At 36.8% G+C, this 19101-nt stretch overlaps 1 protein-coding gene across 1 annotated transcript in view; it reads left to right on the forward strand.

The window, feature by feature from the left end:
• Positions 1–6194: 6194 nt before the first annotated feature.
• Positions 6195–19101, forward strand: part of MCMDC2 (minichromosome maintenance domain containing 2) — a gene marked incomplete at both ends in the record, with an annotated part of 44799 nt that continues 31892 nt past the window's right edge. The window contains 8 exons of the mRNA XM_079722333.1: positions 6195–6288; positions 6376–6506; positions 6581–6640; positions 8473–8668; positions 9281–9403; positions 9523–9627; positions 14116–14241; positions 16197–16434. Of these exons, the coding sequence (XP_079578459.1) occupies positions 6195–6288; positions 6376–6506; positions 6581–6640; positions 8473–8668; positions 9281–9403; positions 9523–9627; positions 14116–14241; positions 16197–16434 (1073 nt within the window). The remainder of the gene's footprint in view (positions 6289–6375; positions 6507–6580; positions 6641–8472; positions 8669–9280; positions 9404–9522; positions 9628–14115; positions 14242–16196; positions 16435–19101) is intronic.

Raw genomic sequence — 19101 nt, forward strand, 5'->3', positions numbered from 1 at the left:
CAAATATCCCGCATGCCACGACGAAGATCCCACATGTTGCAACTAAGACCTGGCACAGATAAATAGATAAAACAAACATGATGCTAAAGGAGTCAATTCTCTAAGACGTAACAATCTTTAATATGTATGATGATAAAGGAGTCAACTCTCCAAGACATAATAATCTTTAATATGCATGCACCTAACAACAGGGTATATAAAGCTACATTAGGCATGCTTCAACACCCGTCTCAGAAATGGACAGATCCAGCAGGGAGAACATCAGCGAGGACATAGTTGAACTCAACAACACCATCAATCAACTGCATAGAAGTGACTTCTGTAGACTGCTTCATCCAAAAGTAGCAGATAACACATTCTTCTCAAGTTCACATGGAACACTCACCAAGACAGATCAAATTCTGGGCCAGAAAAAGCACAGTTTACCAAATATAAAAGTGTAGAAATCATATAATGTCTGCTCTAAAACCACAATGGAATTAAACTAGAAATAACAAAAAATAACTGGAAAGTCCCAGTTATATACATGAAGATTAAACAACATATTTAAAAATAATACATGGATCAAAGGAGAAGTATCAAGAGAAATTTTAAAATGCTTTGAACTAAATGAAAATGAAAACAAAATATCAAAATTTGTGGATACAAAGAAAGTAGTGCTTAGATGGAGATTTATAGCATTGAATGCATAGATTAGAAAGGAAGAAAGATCTAAAATCAATCATCTAAGTTTCTATCTCAGGAAACTAGAAAAAGAAGGGAAGGCAAAGGGAACTCTCTGTAACTTTTACTCAGTTTTACTGTGAACCTAAAAACTCTAAAAAAATTAAAAGAAAAAAGCATGAGAGCAGGTCCTGTGTAGCTGCTGAAAAAGAAAACATGGGAGAGGGGTTGAGAATGGAAAGGAAAGGACTTTTGATTTGCATAAAACAGCCCTCTTCCACACCACCACCCCCAAGTTAAAAAAGTAAAATGAACCTATCACTTACGAAGTATTCATCTTTATGAATCTGCCTAACAAATGCCCTATATGAGTGTCCCTAAAAATAAATGTTGCTTCTTGCATAGGTTACTAGTTTTACACATGGGATACCTACTTTAAAATTTCAACCTATTGGGGGGCTTCTAATTCTCAACCTGCCACTGAAAATTTGTGAGGTTCAGTGATATTCTGTAATAATAAAATGCTGAGTATTTACAGCAGTGTATCAATAAGTTTTGGTTAATCAGTTAACCATAACAATTCATTTCCATGCCAAAGTAATAATGGAGTTTTAAATCAACCAAGTCCAGTAGAATCTTCTAATAGGTTTTTTATGTTTTTAATAATACTTGAATACTTTATGTTAGACATAAGCACTTAAAATTTTAAGTATTCAGTCCACTACTGCACATTGCAAACTCTCTGAAAATGATAGTGATATCTAGAATCAAAATTTCAATGCTTCTTATTTGACTGGTAGGGGAGAAAAGAGAAGACTCCTCAGGGTTTCCAAGGAGGGCTGGAGCGGCTGCTTTCCTTATGAAAAACAGTTTGGTGGGACTTCCCTTCTGGAGCAGTGGTTAAGAACCCGCCTGCCAATGCAGGGGACACGGGTTCCCCTACAAAACTTTAAACTATATATGAATACCTTTTTGAAGAATTGATTCTACCATAAAACACAAGATCCATCAGCAGACCATAGCCTAGTTCTTCTCATCTAAAATATCAGTAGTGTTCATGACTACAGAATTGTAGTACGAGACAGTTTTAACAGCCCTTTGCTGTTGCAAATTGATTTCTAGTTCAGCAAAATATTTTCCTCACCTCGTCACTCATATAGATTATATTCCCCCCAGAGAAACAAATTCTGTGGTGTTTTGTCAACCCTGTTAAATACTGAAGGGGTGGCTTCAGTTACTTTTCCATGGCATGTGGTCCAACCTTCCACCTCCTGATGCCCCACCCCCATGCATAACTGTACCAAGTAATACTAACGGGGGAAGACTCAGCACAAGTTTTGTTTTTTTGCTAACAGCTTTATTGGTATTTAATTCACATACCTTAGAGTTAACCCATTTGAAGTGTCAAATCCACTGGCTTTTGGTTTCTTCAGAGTTGTGCACCTATCACCACAATCAACTTTGAACGTTTTCATCACCTTGAAAAGAAACCCTGTGTGGGTGGATAAACAAAATGTGGTATATACATAAAATGGAATATTATTCGGCCTTTAAGAGGAAGTTCTGACGTGCTATGACATGGATGAACCTTGAAAAGATTTTGTCAAGTGAAATAAGCCAGTCACAAAGGACAAGTACTATATGATGCCACTTCCATGAGGTACCTAGAGTAGTCAAATTCATAGAGACAGAACATAGCATGCTGGTTGTCAGGGGCAGGTGGGAGAGTGGGGAGCCGGGAAATGGGGAGTTATTGTTTAACGGGGAGCGAGTTTCCATTTGGGAAGATGAAGAAGTTCTGGAGGTGGATCATGGTGAAGTTTCACAATGTGGAGGTACTTAACATCGCTGAACTGTACACTTAAAAATGGTTAAAGTGGTAAGTTTTTTTTTAAATTAATTTTTCTTGTATTTATCTATTTTATTTATTTATTTATTTTATTTTTGGCTGCGTTGGGTCTTCATTGCTGTGTGCAGGCTTTCTCTAGTTGGGTCGAGCAGGGGCTACTCTTCGTTGCAGTGCGTGGGCCTCATTGCGGTGGCTTCTCTTGTTGCGGAGCACGGGCTCTAGGCACGCAGGCTCAGTAGTTGTGGCTTGCAGGCTCTAGAGAGCAGACTCAGTAGTTGTGGCGCTCGGGCCTAGCTGCTCCATGGCATGTGGGATCTTCCTGGACCAGGGGTCGAACCCATGTCCCTTGCATTGACAGGCGGATTCTTAACCTAAAGTGGTAAGTTTTATGTATATTACCACAATTAAAAAAAAAACAACCCATACCCAATAGCAGTCACTCTCCACCCCTTAAGCCCCAGGCAACCACTAATTTATTTTCTCTCTCTCAGATTTGTCTATTTGGGACATTGCACATAAGCGGAATCATACAATATTTGGCCTTTCCTATCTAGCTAAATCTTTTGCTTTACATAGTATTTCCAAGGGTCATCCATGTTGTAGCACATTATTAGGACCTTATTCCTTTTTATGGCCAAATAACATTACGTTGTATGGATATACCACATTTTATTTACCTATTTATCAGTTGTTTCCACTTTTTGGCTATTATAATACTATAAACATCAATACTATAAAAATTCACATATAAGTTCTTGTGTCAACATATGTCTTATATTCCCTCTCATATTATCTATGTATAATATGTAATATGTGACATGCAATTGTTGGGTCATATAAAGAACTCTGTGGTTCTTTATCAGGAAAAGTTTTCCAAATTGTCTCCACCGTTTTGCATTCCCACCAGGAGAGTTTTTAGTAAGTTTTTTAAACAGGGACACCCTTGGCCTGCGATAACAACGAAAACCGAGGGTCTTTATCTTTCTCTCTGTCCTTTGCCCCGCAGGGAGGAAGCACGAGCGACTCTATTAAAGAGGGTGGAGGGCATGTCAGGGTAGTTGCCTTGATGACCGGAAGGGGCGGTTCCGGTAGGCTCCGCACAGCCAACGGCCGGGAAGTGCGCGCATGCGCGCGTGGGCCTGCTGGTTCCCGGGCTCTGGCTTGAGGTGGCGCGCGACGGACAAAGCTCGGTGGGTGTAAGAGTCGGGGGCGGGGGGCGGTGGTCACACACTGCTGGGCTGGGGTCCGCAGTGCTGGAGGTCGCTTCTGAGGGTGGGACAGGCCCTGGAGCCCAGGGTGTGAAGCCGGATTCGCTTTCCATCCACTTTGGTTGTGAGGTGGTTTCCTGCTGCCGCGGCCCTCAGAGAAGACACGCCCCGCGTCTGTTTCAAGGGAACCAACCCTTGGGTTCTTTAGGCTGTGGGAAGACCTGTAGCATTTTCTCCCGGTTCGCTTATTGGGTGCTTTTCCAAAGGCGTCCATGTCTTTTCCTCCACTTTCCCATACCTTGGAAATGCATCCCCTCCCAGGACGACGCCCGCTTTACCCAGGTGATGCCCAGAGCAGCGTTCTCTCTAGCCTTTTGTACGTTCCTGAACGCCAGGCCCTGGTTTATGTCGCCCTAGTGCTTCTGTCTGTCTGGATGTCCCAGGAGCCCGTCAGAGTCAGCATATTTCAAAGGAGCTTTACCTTATTATTTCCGTCCTCTTCTCCTGGCTTCCATATTTCCATTAGAGCGGCGTCATCCACCCACCCTCACAGACCGGATACCATGCCCAGGGTGAAATCTTTAAAAAAAAAGTCTGGAATCCAGCCTCTCCATTCCATTTCACCCCTAATGCCCTGGATTGGGCCATCCATCTCCCAGGACTATTTGCAATACTTAGAAACTGATTATTGACACTTCTTCCTCTATTCCAACCCACTTTCCGCACTGGTGGCAAGTACTGATTTACAAAATAAAAATTGACTATATGACTCACCTGTTAAAAACTTTGATGGTTTCCCTTTGTCTGTATAATCATCGTGGACTTCAAAATTTTTCAATCTGGTTGAGCTCCCCCCAGCCATTTCCTTTGTAGCAGCCTCCCTTTATTCGGCCCCGGAAACGCTATGTTCTCATGAAGCACAGGTGTAACGTTCTGAACACAACATACACTTTAAGATCGTTGAACTTAGGGCCACAGAGAAATAAACTCCGAAGTTTCTCTCCCCGCCCCCTCCCGCCGTGCGTCCCTCCACCCCCCGCCATATAACAGTCTCGATTACTTTTCTTTGGAAAGTGACCTGAACTCCAAGGAGCAGCGGTATGGATTCAACAGTGTGGGTCTGAAATTAGGGGAAGGGGGATTACCTCTCTCCTTGGAAAACTTTCTCTTCCTCTCTTCACCTCTCCTTCAATTAGTGACATCTTACCTATCAAATGTCACCTTTAAAGTAGAATTTATCACTTCATGTCTATGTCCCCACTGTATTAAATCAAAATGTCCTAAAACAATAGAACATATTATGACCCCTACACGAGGATGACCCCAAATTTCGTGAGCTATTTCGTGTATGTTGTTCCTTCTGTGCTCTCTAGTACATTAATATTTATTTAATAGCACGTAAGTTGTACAGAATTATAATTTTTTACGTATCTATTTTCCCTCACTGTACTCTCTGAACAGTAGGGACCATATTTTACTGATCTTTGTATCCCCAGTGCCTAGGACAGTCTGATACCCAATAAATAGTAAATACCCAATAAATACTTGATAATGAATAAATGTGATAGTCATTATTTCTGACTTCTCTAAATTGGCAGCCATTGAAGGCAGGATCCAATCTTAATCATTTTATCCCTAGACCCTAATACAACGTTTGGCATATATTGTTTTCAATTGGTGTTTGCTGTCTTTAAATGAATTTTATGTATTCCACTCTCATTACTATGGTTTAATGTTTTATGTTGGTCACTGATAGAAAATTTAAAGCCAGAAGAGGCTCTAATACAACCCCTTAATTTCCTACAGATGAACCAAGAGAGGTTGGGTGATTTACCCATAGCAACTAGCAAATGCTGGATCTAGATCCAGGTTTTCAGACTTCTTAGGCTAGCTATACTTTATTACTTATATTGAATTTGTGAAACAGGTTTTACCACTTTCATTTTTTTAAACAACGCCTGCAAGGGGACCTCATTATCCAATATTAGTTTCAACAAGCATTTTTTGGTATACCTACTCTGTAAAGAGACATTTGAGGCTCCTGTTCTTAAATTTGAAATCTTATGGAGAGTCTCATAACCTAGTGTTGATAAAAATATCATTTGGCAAGAGAAACCAGTTTTGTTTCCCTTTGAGTAGGATTTTTTTTTTTTTCTGCACCGCACGGCTTACCAGATCTCAGTTCTCAGACCAGGGATTGAACCCAGGCCATGGCAGTGAAAGCCTGGAATCGTAACCACTAGGACACCAGGCAACTCCCAGGAATTTTTTAAGTTGGAAATTTTACCTCATTTTATTTCACCCTCAATTTTACATTTAATAGTTTAAACAGTTTTATTATAGATCCTTAAATGTAACTTTTATTTTATTTCTAGGTGTTTTTGTCTTTTCTATGAGTTTCACTCTCTGTAGTCTTCACCAGCAGCTGTGGTTTAATCATTCAGTAAAAGAGAAGAATCATTAACTAGGAGAAAATGTCAAATCTAAAAATGAAAGAGGCAGCCCTTATCTATCTTGACAGAAGTGGAGGCCTCCAAAAGTTCATAGACAATTGCAAATCCTACAGTGGTATGTTCAGCAAAGTTGACTTTATTTTAGAAACTTTAAAGTCCTACGTATAACTGTCCTCATTTTTATATTTGTGTATTTTTACAGATTCAAAACAAAGTTATGCTGTCTATCGATTCAGTATTTTAATAAATCCTTCTGATATTATTGAGTTGGATGCTGAACTTGGAAATCATATTTTACACCAGCCTTTAAAAGCTGCTCAAGTTTTTCAATCAGTAAGTTAAAGAAAGAAATAATTTTATTTCACATGGAATTTTTGCTAACTTTGGTTTTTTGTTTGAAATCACAGGTCTGTTTTATTGCTGTTAAGACTCTCTCATTAATTGGACAATTACAGACTGAAGCTCAAGTAAGTTTTAGTTAAATTTAACAAAACTAAGGTACAATACTTTCAAGATACCTTGTAAATAAATATTTTTATATTCATATATATTTTTTGTTTAAACATATTTTCAAAGTTTAATAGATTATCTTACATACGCATCTTTACTTCCTGTTTTATCACTTATAACATTAAACATTTTTATAATAAAACATTTCAAACATACCCCCAAATAAAGAGAATAATACAGTGAACCTCCATATATCTATCACGTAGATTTAATAGTTTGCAATATTTTGCCATACTGGCATCATCACTTTTTTTCTGAAATATTTTAAAGCAAATCTTTAAAATACATTCTGTATTTCACCCCTACATACTTCGGTATGTATCAACCTCTAAAAATTGTGGACATTTTTGTTATATAACCACAATGCCATTATTACCATTTACAAAAAAAAAAAAATTCCTTGGTATCATCTAATATCCAGTCCATATTGAAATTTACCCAGTCGGGGTCTCAAGACTGTCTCACAGTTGATGTGTTCAAGTCAGGACTAAAACAAGGTACATACATTATAACTGGTTCTTAAATCTCCCTAAGTCTCTTTTAATCTAGAGCCATTTCCTCCCCCTCCTTTTTTATGCCATTGAATTTTTAAAGAAACTAGTTAATTGTCCTGTAAAATGTCTCATCTGGACTTGTCTGATTATGTTCTTGTAGTATTTAACTTTTACCCCTAGACACCAAATTTCTGGAAAAAAAGTTGGCTCTAAAGACTTGCTTAGATTCAAATTCAACTCATTTTGATGAGAATATATCATTGTGTCATGTGTTTCATACTGCCCTACATTAGGAGAACTGTTCTATTTGTTATCCCACTTTTAGCAATGCCACAGTTGATCAGTGGGTGCAGATGATGTCAGTCTGATCCCTCCAATATACAGTCTCCCATCAACTGTCACCTAATGGTTTTTGCAGCTATTGATAGTCACTGCCTAGATTCCATTATTTCATTAGGAGTTTCAAAATTGTGATTTTCCTGATTTTAGCAAACTTTCTATATTTATTAAGCTGAAACTATCCTGTAAGAGAAGTTTTTCCTCTCATCAACTATTTGGTTACCCTGCATACAATTTGTACAGGAAAAGCAGAAGAAATGTTTGATTCTTTCCATCTGTAAATTTTCAGAGTGATGAATTGAAATATAACAGCCTCCAATGATGACCAATATTTTTTGTTTGTTTTTCCTTTTTTACATTATGAGGAATTACATGAATTTTTAAATATATCTGATAGGTTTCAATGAATCTTTGTCATTCTTTTTGATGCCTATATTATCTAACTTTGGTCATTGGGAGCTCCTTAAAGTTTGTTCTTATGTCCTTTTGACACATTTCATTAGTTTTTAAGCCCCCCTGGTTTCTGTCACAGGGAGATGCACAAGGAGGTCCATCTGGTGTATTTTCTGCCCCATGGAATCAGCCATTTCCCCTAAGGAGCTCCGGTTCCTTTTTGTGAGAAATTATATTTAGAGATCTGGGCACTAGAAGTGTTTGTTGCTATTGAGTTGTCATTGTTTTATAAATAAGTCTTTTCAGTGAATATAGCGAGAAATGTGTATTGTTAAAGAAAAATGAGTTTGTAATGATATTTTCAATTAAAATATCGATTATAAGGATTTTGCATCTTTAATTTTATATTTAAATCACTTTTCTCTTAATGCTCAAAAGATTGTTTCCTAATACTACTAACAAATTATCTGTTTGATTTAACCTACAAATATACTTACTATATTGTAATGCAAGTCCAATTGGATCTGCAATTTTTATTAATACTATTTTTGTGTTCTTATTAGATTAATATACTGCTGAAGTTAACACATTTACCTCCTCTGCCAAGTTATAGTCTTGATCTTTGTGAGTTTCCGTTTGATTATACATCTCAAAGATTTTATATGATGCAAGGAATTGTGATTGCAATGACAACTGTAACCAAGTATACACGAGGTGCAAGATTTCTTTGTTCAGATGAAGCATGCCCTCTTTCAAAAGGTAAATATTAAAATGTAAAATCAAAACAATTTATTGTTTAATCTTAAGTCATGTTTACAATTAGTTAAAAAACATTCACAGCATAGAAAGAATGGAGTAAAATTAGGTGTCTCCTAATGTTTACAAGTCTACTTTGCATAATCTTGAAATTCGTTCTTTCTTCCACACCTCTCCCCTATAATTTAACAGATGCTCTTGTGTCGCTGAAGTACTTGTTTTCCTCACACGCTGTTTCATGACTGTTCATGCTGTTCCCTCTCCATGTAATGTCCTCTCTAAACCCTTTGGCTTAACTTCCAGGACATCTTTTCCATTCATCCCCACCTCTTATTGGGTTGGATGCCTCTCCTTTCTTCTCTGTGAACACTTTGTATATGAATACTGCATATTGAAATTATCTGTTTCTTATTGCCACCTATTGGAATTGTGTGCTTAAGTATCCATATCACCAGTGCCTGGTAAGAAATAGCCATGCCATACATGTTAATTGAACTGCTATGAACCCACATGCAAAACTGATTTAATTGTATGTTGAATTAGATTCATTTTAAAGGATTGAAAATGGAAAGCTAAATCGGAAGGCAAATTTAGCTTAACTCTGTTTTCTTTCAGGATTTCAGTATATAAGAGTGCATGTACCTGGTGCTACAGAGTCTACAACAGTAAGAAATGACTTTTTGTGTAATCTGTGTTCATCTTCACTTCAAGAAGACAGAAAATTTAGAGTACTTGGTGGTAAAAATGCATTTACATTTTACAATTACAATTTTTAAAATAATGTCTGATATTTTAATGTGGAAATTAAATTGAATATATATTCTAATAACTGATTCTTTTTTACTCTTTGCCTTAAGATAAACAGATAGTTGAAATAATTACCACAAAGGCACTTCGTGCTTTTCAAGGATATTCTAACAACCAGCCATTTAGGTTTCAATCTCTCACAGTCTTCCTCAGAGGTAAGTAAGTCCTATTTGCACTAAAATATATAAACTATATAATTGACTTGTTTATGCTTATATATTATAAATGGTACTTCAAAAGCTTGAAAATAATAGGTCTTCTCTTTCTTGAGTATTTTAAAGAGTCATATTTAGCTAATGTAGCAATTATTCATTCAGTCATACAACATTCACTTAAGATATTAGCACCTGCTATGTCTCAAGCACTATGCTAAGTCTCAGGGTCACAATTATTTAGAGTAATAATCTCCCATTATTGTATATATATGTCTTATATAAATATTGGAGTTATTGTTTTAAAATATAAGCTTCAGGAGGGTAGGGACTTGGGTTTTTTACTGCACATAGTAAAAACTCAATAAATATTTGTTAAATAAATGAATGAGCATCGACATATGATTAACTGTTGAGAACTGCATGGGTAAAAGACCTGTGAGTAGACAGATTCTGCCATAAAGGAGGAAATCATTATCAGCATCGATCACCCAGGGAAGAGTGAGTCGTTGTTGAGAAGCCAGAACTGTGAAAATGAGGATGGGGTTCAGTCTCTTTTCTTGGGCTAAAATTGGAAGAATTAAACTTTTTGTAAAGAGAGATCTTGAATGTCAACCATGTGTAGGAAACTCAAGGGTTAGACAGCAGAGACTCAAACAAGAAGTCTTTTCACCATGGCCTGGCAAGGACAAGGCAGGCATGTAAGCCCAGATGATAATAGGTACTTTTTAATATCAATTACTATGTGCCAGGCACTTTTACATATATTAACTCATTTAGTCACAGCAACTCTTTCAAGTAGGTTCTGTTGTTATCTCCATTTTACAATGTAGAAATGGACACACAGAGAAGTTAAGTAACTTTTCCAGGGTTACACAGCTAGTACATGGCACAGCCATGATTCAAACTCAGGCATTCTAACTTCAAAGTCTATGATTTTAACTACTTAATTCTATTATATACAAACCATACATTACAATATAGAAATATAAGTGACTATCCAACTTATATTTTAGTAGAAAACCCTTTCTTCAAATAAACTCTTAATAGAACCCAAATACATTTTTAAAAGTTAAATTAATAAAAGCAGGCCTTTGGGGGTTTTCAGGAGAGATACCCAGACTTCCCAGCCTCCTAGCCTTCCTCTTGACCCTTTCTTGACTTCAGGACACATCCACCAAACTGTAAGATTCCAAGGAACAGTTGAAAAATGATTTGCTTTAATTTTCTCCTTGTAATTCATACTGTATCCTTCAGGGGTTTTGGTTTGGGGTTTTTATTTTCTCAAATCTTGGGGCTGATTCTTCCCATCTAGTTCTACAGGGTATATCAATATGCTCTCCGGATCTAAAAGAGAGAGAGAGACAGAGAGATAGAAAGAGAAACAGAGAGGAGGAAAGAAATGGAGATCAGTGTTTGATCACAGAGGGAAGTTAATCCTAGCTCCTCCTCGAAAGCCTTTCTTTCATAGTTTTACAACCATCCAAATTCTAACTGTATAATGGAGGATCAAGATTTTTAGCGTATGTTTTTTAGAATAAATTTTGAACTTGTGCAAAAGCTTTGCTCAGTCTGTAGAGGTGAGAGAGGAACCTAGTAAAGTGTCTTTTGGGTAGACTTTATTTATTTATTTACTTAGATTCAAAAGAGTTTATTTGTATTACAAATGGATACATTTTCATTGATGGTATTTGTTTTTCTTTTTTTTTAATTAATTTTTGTTGGAGCATAGTTGCTTTACAATGTTGTGTTAGTTTCTACTGTACAGCAAACTGAATCAGCTATACATATACATGTATCCCCTCTTTTTTGGATTTCTTTCCCATTTAGATCACCACAGTGCATTAAGTAGAGTTCCCTGTGCTGGGTAGACTTTAGACATGAGCAGACCCAGATGGGAATTTCAGTTCTGCTACTTAACTACTTAGCCTGGTGCAAATCACTTAACCTCTCAGTTTCTTCATATATAAAGTAGGGATAACAATATCTGTCTTATAGTTTACAATTAGATAATGTGTATAAAAGTGACTTGCCTATATTATAGACTGTGAATAATACTTTTTAAAATGATCTTCTTCCCAAATAAAATTATTCCTTATAAGGTCATTCTTATTAACATCTCTTGTCATTTAATGGAAAGATGTTTCATTTTAAACACAATGATCTTGTTTTGCCTTTTGACTATTATAGGAGACTATCTAGTTGCTATGTCACATGCTTCTTGAAGTTAATTCATCATCATCTATAAGTATCAAAATTTATCAGCAATAAAATTTTCTCAATTTACATTATTAATGCCACTCAATATGCATAGTATACTAAACAAAAGTAACTACTTAGCAACTAACTGAACTACTAAATTGTTGCTGGTTTTATTTTTTTTTAATTTTATATTGAAGTATAGTTGATTAACAATGTTGTGATAGTTGCAGGTGTACAGCAAAGTGATTCTGCTATACATACACATGCATCTATTCTTTTTCAAATTCTTTTCCCATTTAGGTTGTTACATAATATTAAGCAGAGTTCCCTGTGTTATACAGTAGGTCCTTGGTGGTTATCCATTTTATTTTTGTTTGTTTGTTTTTTGCGGTACACGGGCCTCTCACTGTTGTGGCCTCTCCCGTTGCGGAGCATAGGCTCCGGACGCGCAGGCTCAGTGGCCATGGCTCACAGGCCCAGCCACTCCGTGGCATGTGGGATCTTCCCGGACTGGGGCATGAACCCGCGTCCCCTGCATCGGCAGGTGGACTCTCAACCGCTGCGCCACCAGGGAAGCCCGGTTATCCATTTTAAATACAGCAGTGTGTACATGTCAATCCCACACTCCCTAACTATCCCTTCTCCCCCCACGTCCCCCCTGGTAGCCATAAGTTCGTTCTCTAAGTCTGTGAGTCTGTTTCTGTTTTGTAAATAAATTCATTAGTATCATTTCTTTTTAGATTCCACATATAAGCAATATCATATGATAGTTCTCTTTCTCTGTCAGACTTACTTCATTCAGTATGACAATCTCTAGGTCCATCCATGTTGCTGCAAATGGCATTATTTCACTCTTTTTAATGGCTGAGTAATATTCCATTGTATATATGTACCACATCTTCTTTATCCATTCCTCTGTCGATGGACATTTAGGTTGCTTCCATGTCTTGGCTATTGTAAACAATGCTGCAATGAACATTGGAGTGCATGCATCCTTTCGGACCATGTTTCTCTCCAGATATATGCCCAGGAGTGGGATTGCAGGGTCATATGGTAGTCCTATTATTAGTTTTTTAGGGAACCTCCATACTGTTCTCCATAGTGGTTGTATCAATTTACATTCCCACCAGCAGTGTAGGAGGGGTCCCTTCTCTACACACCCTCTCCAGCATTTGTTGTTTGTGGATTTTTTTGATGATAGGCATTCAGACTGGTGTGAGGTGGTATCTCATTGTAGTTTTGATTTGCATTTCTCTAATAATTAGCAATGTTGAACATCTTTTCATGTGCTTCTTGGCCATCTGTATGTCTTCTTTGAAGAAATGTCTGTTTAGGTCTTCTGCACATTTTTTGATTGGGTTGTTTGTTTTGATGATATTAAGCTGCGTGAGCTCTTTGTAAATTTTGGAGACTGATCCCTTGTCGGTCACATCATTTGCAAATATTTTCTCCCATTCTGTGGGTTGTCTTTTCATTTTGTTTATGGTTTCTTTTGCTGTGCAAAAGTTTTTGAGTTTAATTAGGTCCCATTTGTTTATTTTTGTTTTTCCATTACTCTGGGAGATGGATCGAAAAAGATATTGCTGTGATTTATGCCAGAGAGTGTTCTGCCTATGTTCTCCTCTAAGGGTTTTATAGTGTCCAGTCTCACATTTAGGTCTTTAATCCGTTCTGAGTTTATTTTTGTGTATGGTGTTAAAGAATGTTCTAATTTCATTTATGTATATATAGCTGTCCAGTTTTCCCAGCATCATTTACTGAAGAGACTGTCTTTCCTCCATTGTATAGTCTTATCTCCTTTGTCATAGATTAATTGACCATAGGTGCATGGGTTTATTTCTGGGCTTTCTATCCTGTTCCATTGATCTATATTTCTGTTTTTGTGCCAGTACAATACTGTTTTGATGACTAGAGCTTTGTAGTATAGTCTGAAGTCAGGAAGCCTGATTCCCCCAGCTCTGTTTTTCTTTCTCAAGATTACTTTGGCTATTTGGGGTCTTCTGTGTCTCCATACAAATTTTAAGATTTTTTTGTTCTAGTTCTGTGAAAAATGCCACTGGTAATTTTATAGGGATTGCGTTGAATCTGTAGATTGCCTTGGGTAGTATAGTCACTTTGACAGTATTGTTATTAATGCCACTCAATATGCGTATTATAATAAACACAAGTAAATACTTAGCAACTAATTGAACTACTGAATTGTTACTGGTTTTAGATCTTTGAACCATATAATCATGTAAAAGTTTCGTTTAGTAAATAGTTATTTTCTTTTGTGTTTAACAATTTTAGATGAATTAGTGAATGAAATGAATATAGGAAATGAGTATAAGATTATTGGAATTCCAACCTGTGTAAAAACATCACAAACTGCTGTCTGTATAGAGGCAAATAGTATCACTTTTTTCAATCCAAAAGGTAAGAAAAATGTTAGTATCATATGTTAACAAATATTTAAATTTAAATCCATTTGTTCAGGAAATAAGTATTGGTTGCCTATGTGCTGGGCACTCTTCAAAGCACTAGGGATACAGTTGTGATGAGGACAGTCAGGGTTCCTACTCTTAAATCATATGGTAGACAGTCAATAAATCTGTAAACTAATTAATAAGACAATTTTAGATAATAAATGCTGCAAAGGAAATAAAGCAAGATAATGTGAAACCTTGCCCACAGGAAGAACTCCTTTCTTTTGGCTAAACCTTATTTAGATTTTCTTTTTTTTAATAATTACCAACAAGAAAAATGTTTTAAGATGCCAAGAGTTAGAGATTAGTTTAAAGGTTTTTCTATCCAGCCCTTTGTTTTCTAGCTAAGTAACTGTTGTGATCTGAGAAAAAGGGCCCAATAAAATGGCATCCTTTTCCTCAGCTGAGTTTTGAACCAATCGAGAAATAAGACAAAAGAGAAAGGCAGTTGGGGGCCAAAATATCACCCTTATTACTGATAATTTCCTTGCAACCTAATTAAGAATTAAGTAAACAAAAGTGGAGAGCAGACCTACTCTTAACTTGGCACACAAATATCTAAATATAAGACAGGCTAGTTAAATCTTTTTTTTTTTTTTTTTTTTTTTTTTTGCGGTACTTGGGCCTCTCACTGTTATGGCCTCTCCCGTTGCGGAGCACAGGCTCCAGACGTGCAGGCTCAGCGGCATATGGGATCTTCCCGGACCGGGGCATGAACCCGTGTCCCCTGCATCGGCAGGCGGACTCTCAACCACTGCGCCACCAGGGAAGCCCCAGGCTAGTTAAATCTTAAATAATTAAGTTAGATTTTTTTTTCTATTCCCTAGATAACCATCTGCAATAACAGAGGCCCAAGTTGAATTTGAATGCAATGGATTCTAGATACCTCTGCTTATTTTGAAGAGAAAGCGTTATTTATTTATTTATTTATTGGCTGCGATGTGTGGTTTGTGGGGATCTTAGTTCCCCAACCAGGGATCGGACCCACGCCCCCTGCATTGGAAGCACAGAGTCGTAACCACTGGACCACCAGGGAATTCCTGAGAAAAACTTATTAAAAGAATAAAAATATTGAAGAAAGAAACTACTAATGAACAATAGACATTTTAAAGATAATTAAAATATTTTCTGCTGTGAAGTGCTTTAAGATTTACTGATTTGGTGGCAGGACATGATATATATGTAGGTGAAGTGTGCTTCCTCCTGCTGAGCTCCAGAATTAGGCAGATTTAACCACCCAAATGTGGCAAGAGCGACACTAATGTAGGCCTCCCTTGGTCCATGGGCGTCGATGAGTAGAAGAAATCATTGCCCTGTGATGACAGCCCAAGAGGAAGGAGAAAGGGACTGGGTTACATGTGCGCAGCTGTTTCTCCCAAACTGACCAACTGGATTAAATCACTCATCTCTTTCAGGAGTTGGACAGAATAAGGTAGTGGAGAAGGTCGAGAATGTTACAGTATATGTTGAAGTAGTAGAGTATAAATCTCCCCTTTTAACAGCAATAATCAAATATTTCCCATTCTGCTTTTTAGACCTCACTAAAGGTGATAATATTTCAAACATAGGTATGTAGAAGCAAACACTGCAGTACAAGAGCCCCATGATCTGGCTTTACTCACATAGGTCTTAAAAGGAAAAAAATGAGAGATTTGCTTGCAACCCACAGCCAGTCTATGTGGGCACACAGGTTGACTGCTTCTTCTTACTGCATTCCTTGGGATAGAAATGATAGACCAGAGTGACCTCCAATCATAATTTAATATCATGGTAAAAATTTGAATGTGGCATCATTAAAAGAACTGCAATTTGATAATATTTTAGATAAATGGAATTAGATGTCTATAATATCATTTTCTTGTTTTAAAAAACTCTTTTTAACATATATGTAATATTTACTTTCAGTTCCTTCAGGAATTAGCAACAATTTCAGGTGTCTCCTCTCTTTGACTTCCAGCTCGTGCTGGAAGTTTACAGCAATACTTGCCAATATCTTTGCATCACAAATTATTCCTCCTGGGACTTACAATTTGCTCAAGCTCTGTTTGTTGATGAGCCTAGTACAGACAAGTGACCGTAACAAGGAACTGGAAGATTGCCTGGATCTTTTAATTATAACAAGTGATATTCTACTCGTAGACAGGTAAAGTATATGACGTTATGAATTGTCACAGATTTGTATACATCTTTTCCATGAGCATTATTACAAGACAAATATTTGGAATTTATCTGAGCAGTATAAATATTTAAATAAACTTTTATCAATGAAGTTCAAAACTTTTTAAAACATGAATTGAGAAGTGGGATATTTGCTTTCAACATTTTGAGAATCTAACCACTCGAAGTTTCAACTTGTTTCCCCACTCAGACCTTTTTAAATAAATGGCTCCTTTGCAGGCTTCCTTTTCCCCCATTCCCTAGATCAGTGTTCTGCTTTTGTACTTTGTTTTCACTTCAAAATAATCTCCCTGCTAGAGCTAACAAGCTGTTTTCTTCTGTTTCTTCAAGATTCCATTCAATAGTATTGATTCACTGCGCCCAAATAAGGCTGTTAAAAGTGCCAAAATTACTGTTTTGAGGGTGTCACTCTAACCTCGGAGTAAGCCTCTACTCAGCATATTGGGGCTCCCCACTAGCAAGTACCCTTTTTAAAAAGTTACTTAAATGTTCAAAAAGCTAGGAATAAGCTTCATATATTAAAATCATGTATGCAAGTATAAAGCAAAAACAAATTTATAGAATGAATTTTAAATTAAAAAAATAAAATTCAAATTAGCTCTAACTTAATTGGACAGATGATGTTTTGCTAAAATTAAAATTAAATCACAATGTAAATATAGTGCTAACTGCTACAGATTGCACCAATTTAATCTTACACTAATGGGCATGAGAATACTTGTTTCCTAACAGCCTTACCAACACTGAGTATTATCAAACTTTAAAATTTTGCCATTTGATGGATGGAAAGTGGTATTTTATTTTAATTTGCATTTCTTTAACTAGCAGTAAGTTTTAGCGTCATTTAGAATTTGTTAAACACTTTCTATTATTTTTCTATGAACTCCTTGACCATTGTCCATTTTTTAAATTAAGTTGTTTATTTCTTACTGATTTGTGATACCTCTTGTAAATTAAAGGCTTTGTCTCTCTTTCTGTTTGTCATTAACCTTTTCCTGTGGTATTTGGGGCTGTATGAGAGATTTGGTGTTTTGTAGGTAAAATTTACATAAATAAAGTGAAGTAATCAGATCTTAGGTATACAGTTCAATGAGTCTTGACAGATGCATACATTCCTATAGCCATCACCTCAGTAAGATATGGAACATTTCCATTTTCCTTTACCTTGGAAAGGTCCTTCATTTTCTCTTCCAATTAGTTCCTATCTCCATGGGTGATTTCTGTCACCATAGGTTAATCTTCCTGTTCTTGAACTTCGTATAACTAGGATCATACAGTGCACACTCTTTTGGGTCTAGCCTCTTTCGCTTAACATGTTTTTGAGATTGGCCCTGTTGTGTGTATCAGAAGTTCATTGTTTTTATTGATGAGTAGTGTTCCATTATATGAATATACCAGAATTTGTTTATCTGTCCTCCTGGTGATAGACATTTGGGTTTTGCATGTTTTGTTTTGTTTTTTAATTATTAGAGCAAAGTCGTAGGACAGGGCATGGCACACAGAAGATGATCAATTGCTATTTGATGAATGAGTCAATGAATGAATTTGTGGGGTTTTTTTGGCTGCGTTTTGGGTCTTCATTGCTGCGCGTGGGCTCTCTCTAGTTGCAGCGAGGGGGTTACTCTTAGTTGCGGTGTGCGGGCTTCTCATTGCAGTGGCCTCTCTTGTTGCAGAGCATGGGCTCCAGTAGTTGTGCCTGTGGGCTCAGTAGTTGTGGCGCATGGGCGTAGTTGCTCCAAGGCATGTGGGATCTTCCTGGACCAGGGCTTGAACCCATGTCCCCTGCATTGGCAGGCAGATTCTTAACCACTGCACCACCAGGGAAGCCCTGGGTTTTGCATGTTTTGACTATGTAAGTAAGGCTGCTATAAACATCTCTTGTAGAAGTCTTTTTGTAGACTTAGGTTTTTATTATCTTGGATAAATACCTAGGAGTGGAATTATTGTGTCATAAGGTAGGTTTATATAACTTTATAAGAAACTGCCAAACAGTTTTTTAAAGTGGTTTTACAATTTTACATTCCTAACGAGTTAAGGTTCCAGTTGTTTCTATCCTCACCAACATCCAGTGTGGTCAGTCTTTCTCAATTTAGCCATTCTAGTGCATGTGAATGGTGTCTCACTATGGTTCTAAGTTGCATTTCCCTGATGACTACTGATTTAAGCTCTTTTTCATGTGCTTATTAGCTACTAATGTATCTCCTTTTCTGAAGTGTCAAGTCCTTTGTTCACTTTTAAATGGGCCTCTTCCAGATGCACATCCATTGTCACATATGTATCATGAAATTTTTCTCCCAGTCTAAAGCTTGAGGGTTTTTTTCTTAAAGATATCTTTGATGAGCAGACCTTTTAGTTTAGGTTATTATTTTCTTTTATGTTTAGTGTTTTCTGGGTTCTGTTTAAGAAATCTTTGTCTACCCCAAGGTCATGAAGATATTCTTTTATGTTTTCTTCTAGAAGTATTTGTTTTTACACTAGGTCTGTTTTCTATTGCAAGTCAATTTTTGTATATGATACAAGGTAGGAGCCAAGATTAATATTTCTCCTATGCATTTATCTAATTTTTCCATACCATTTGTTTAAAAGACTTTCCTTTCCCCATTGAATTGCTTGGTACCAATGTTGCAAATTA

Source organism: Hyperoodon ampullatus, assembly GCF_949752795.1.
Source record: "Hyperoodon ampullatus genome assembly, chromosome: 17".
Taxonomy (NCBI): Eukaryota; Metazoa; Chordata; class Mammalia; order Artiodactyla; family Ziphiidae; genus Hyperoodon; species Hyperoodon ampullatus.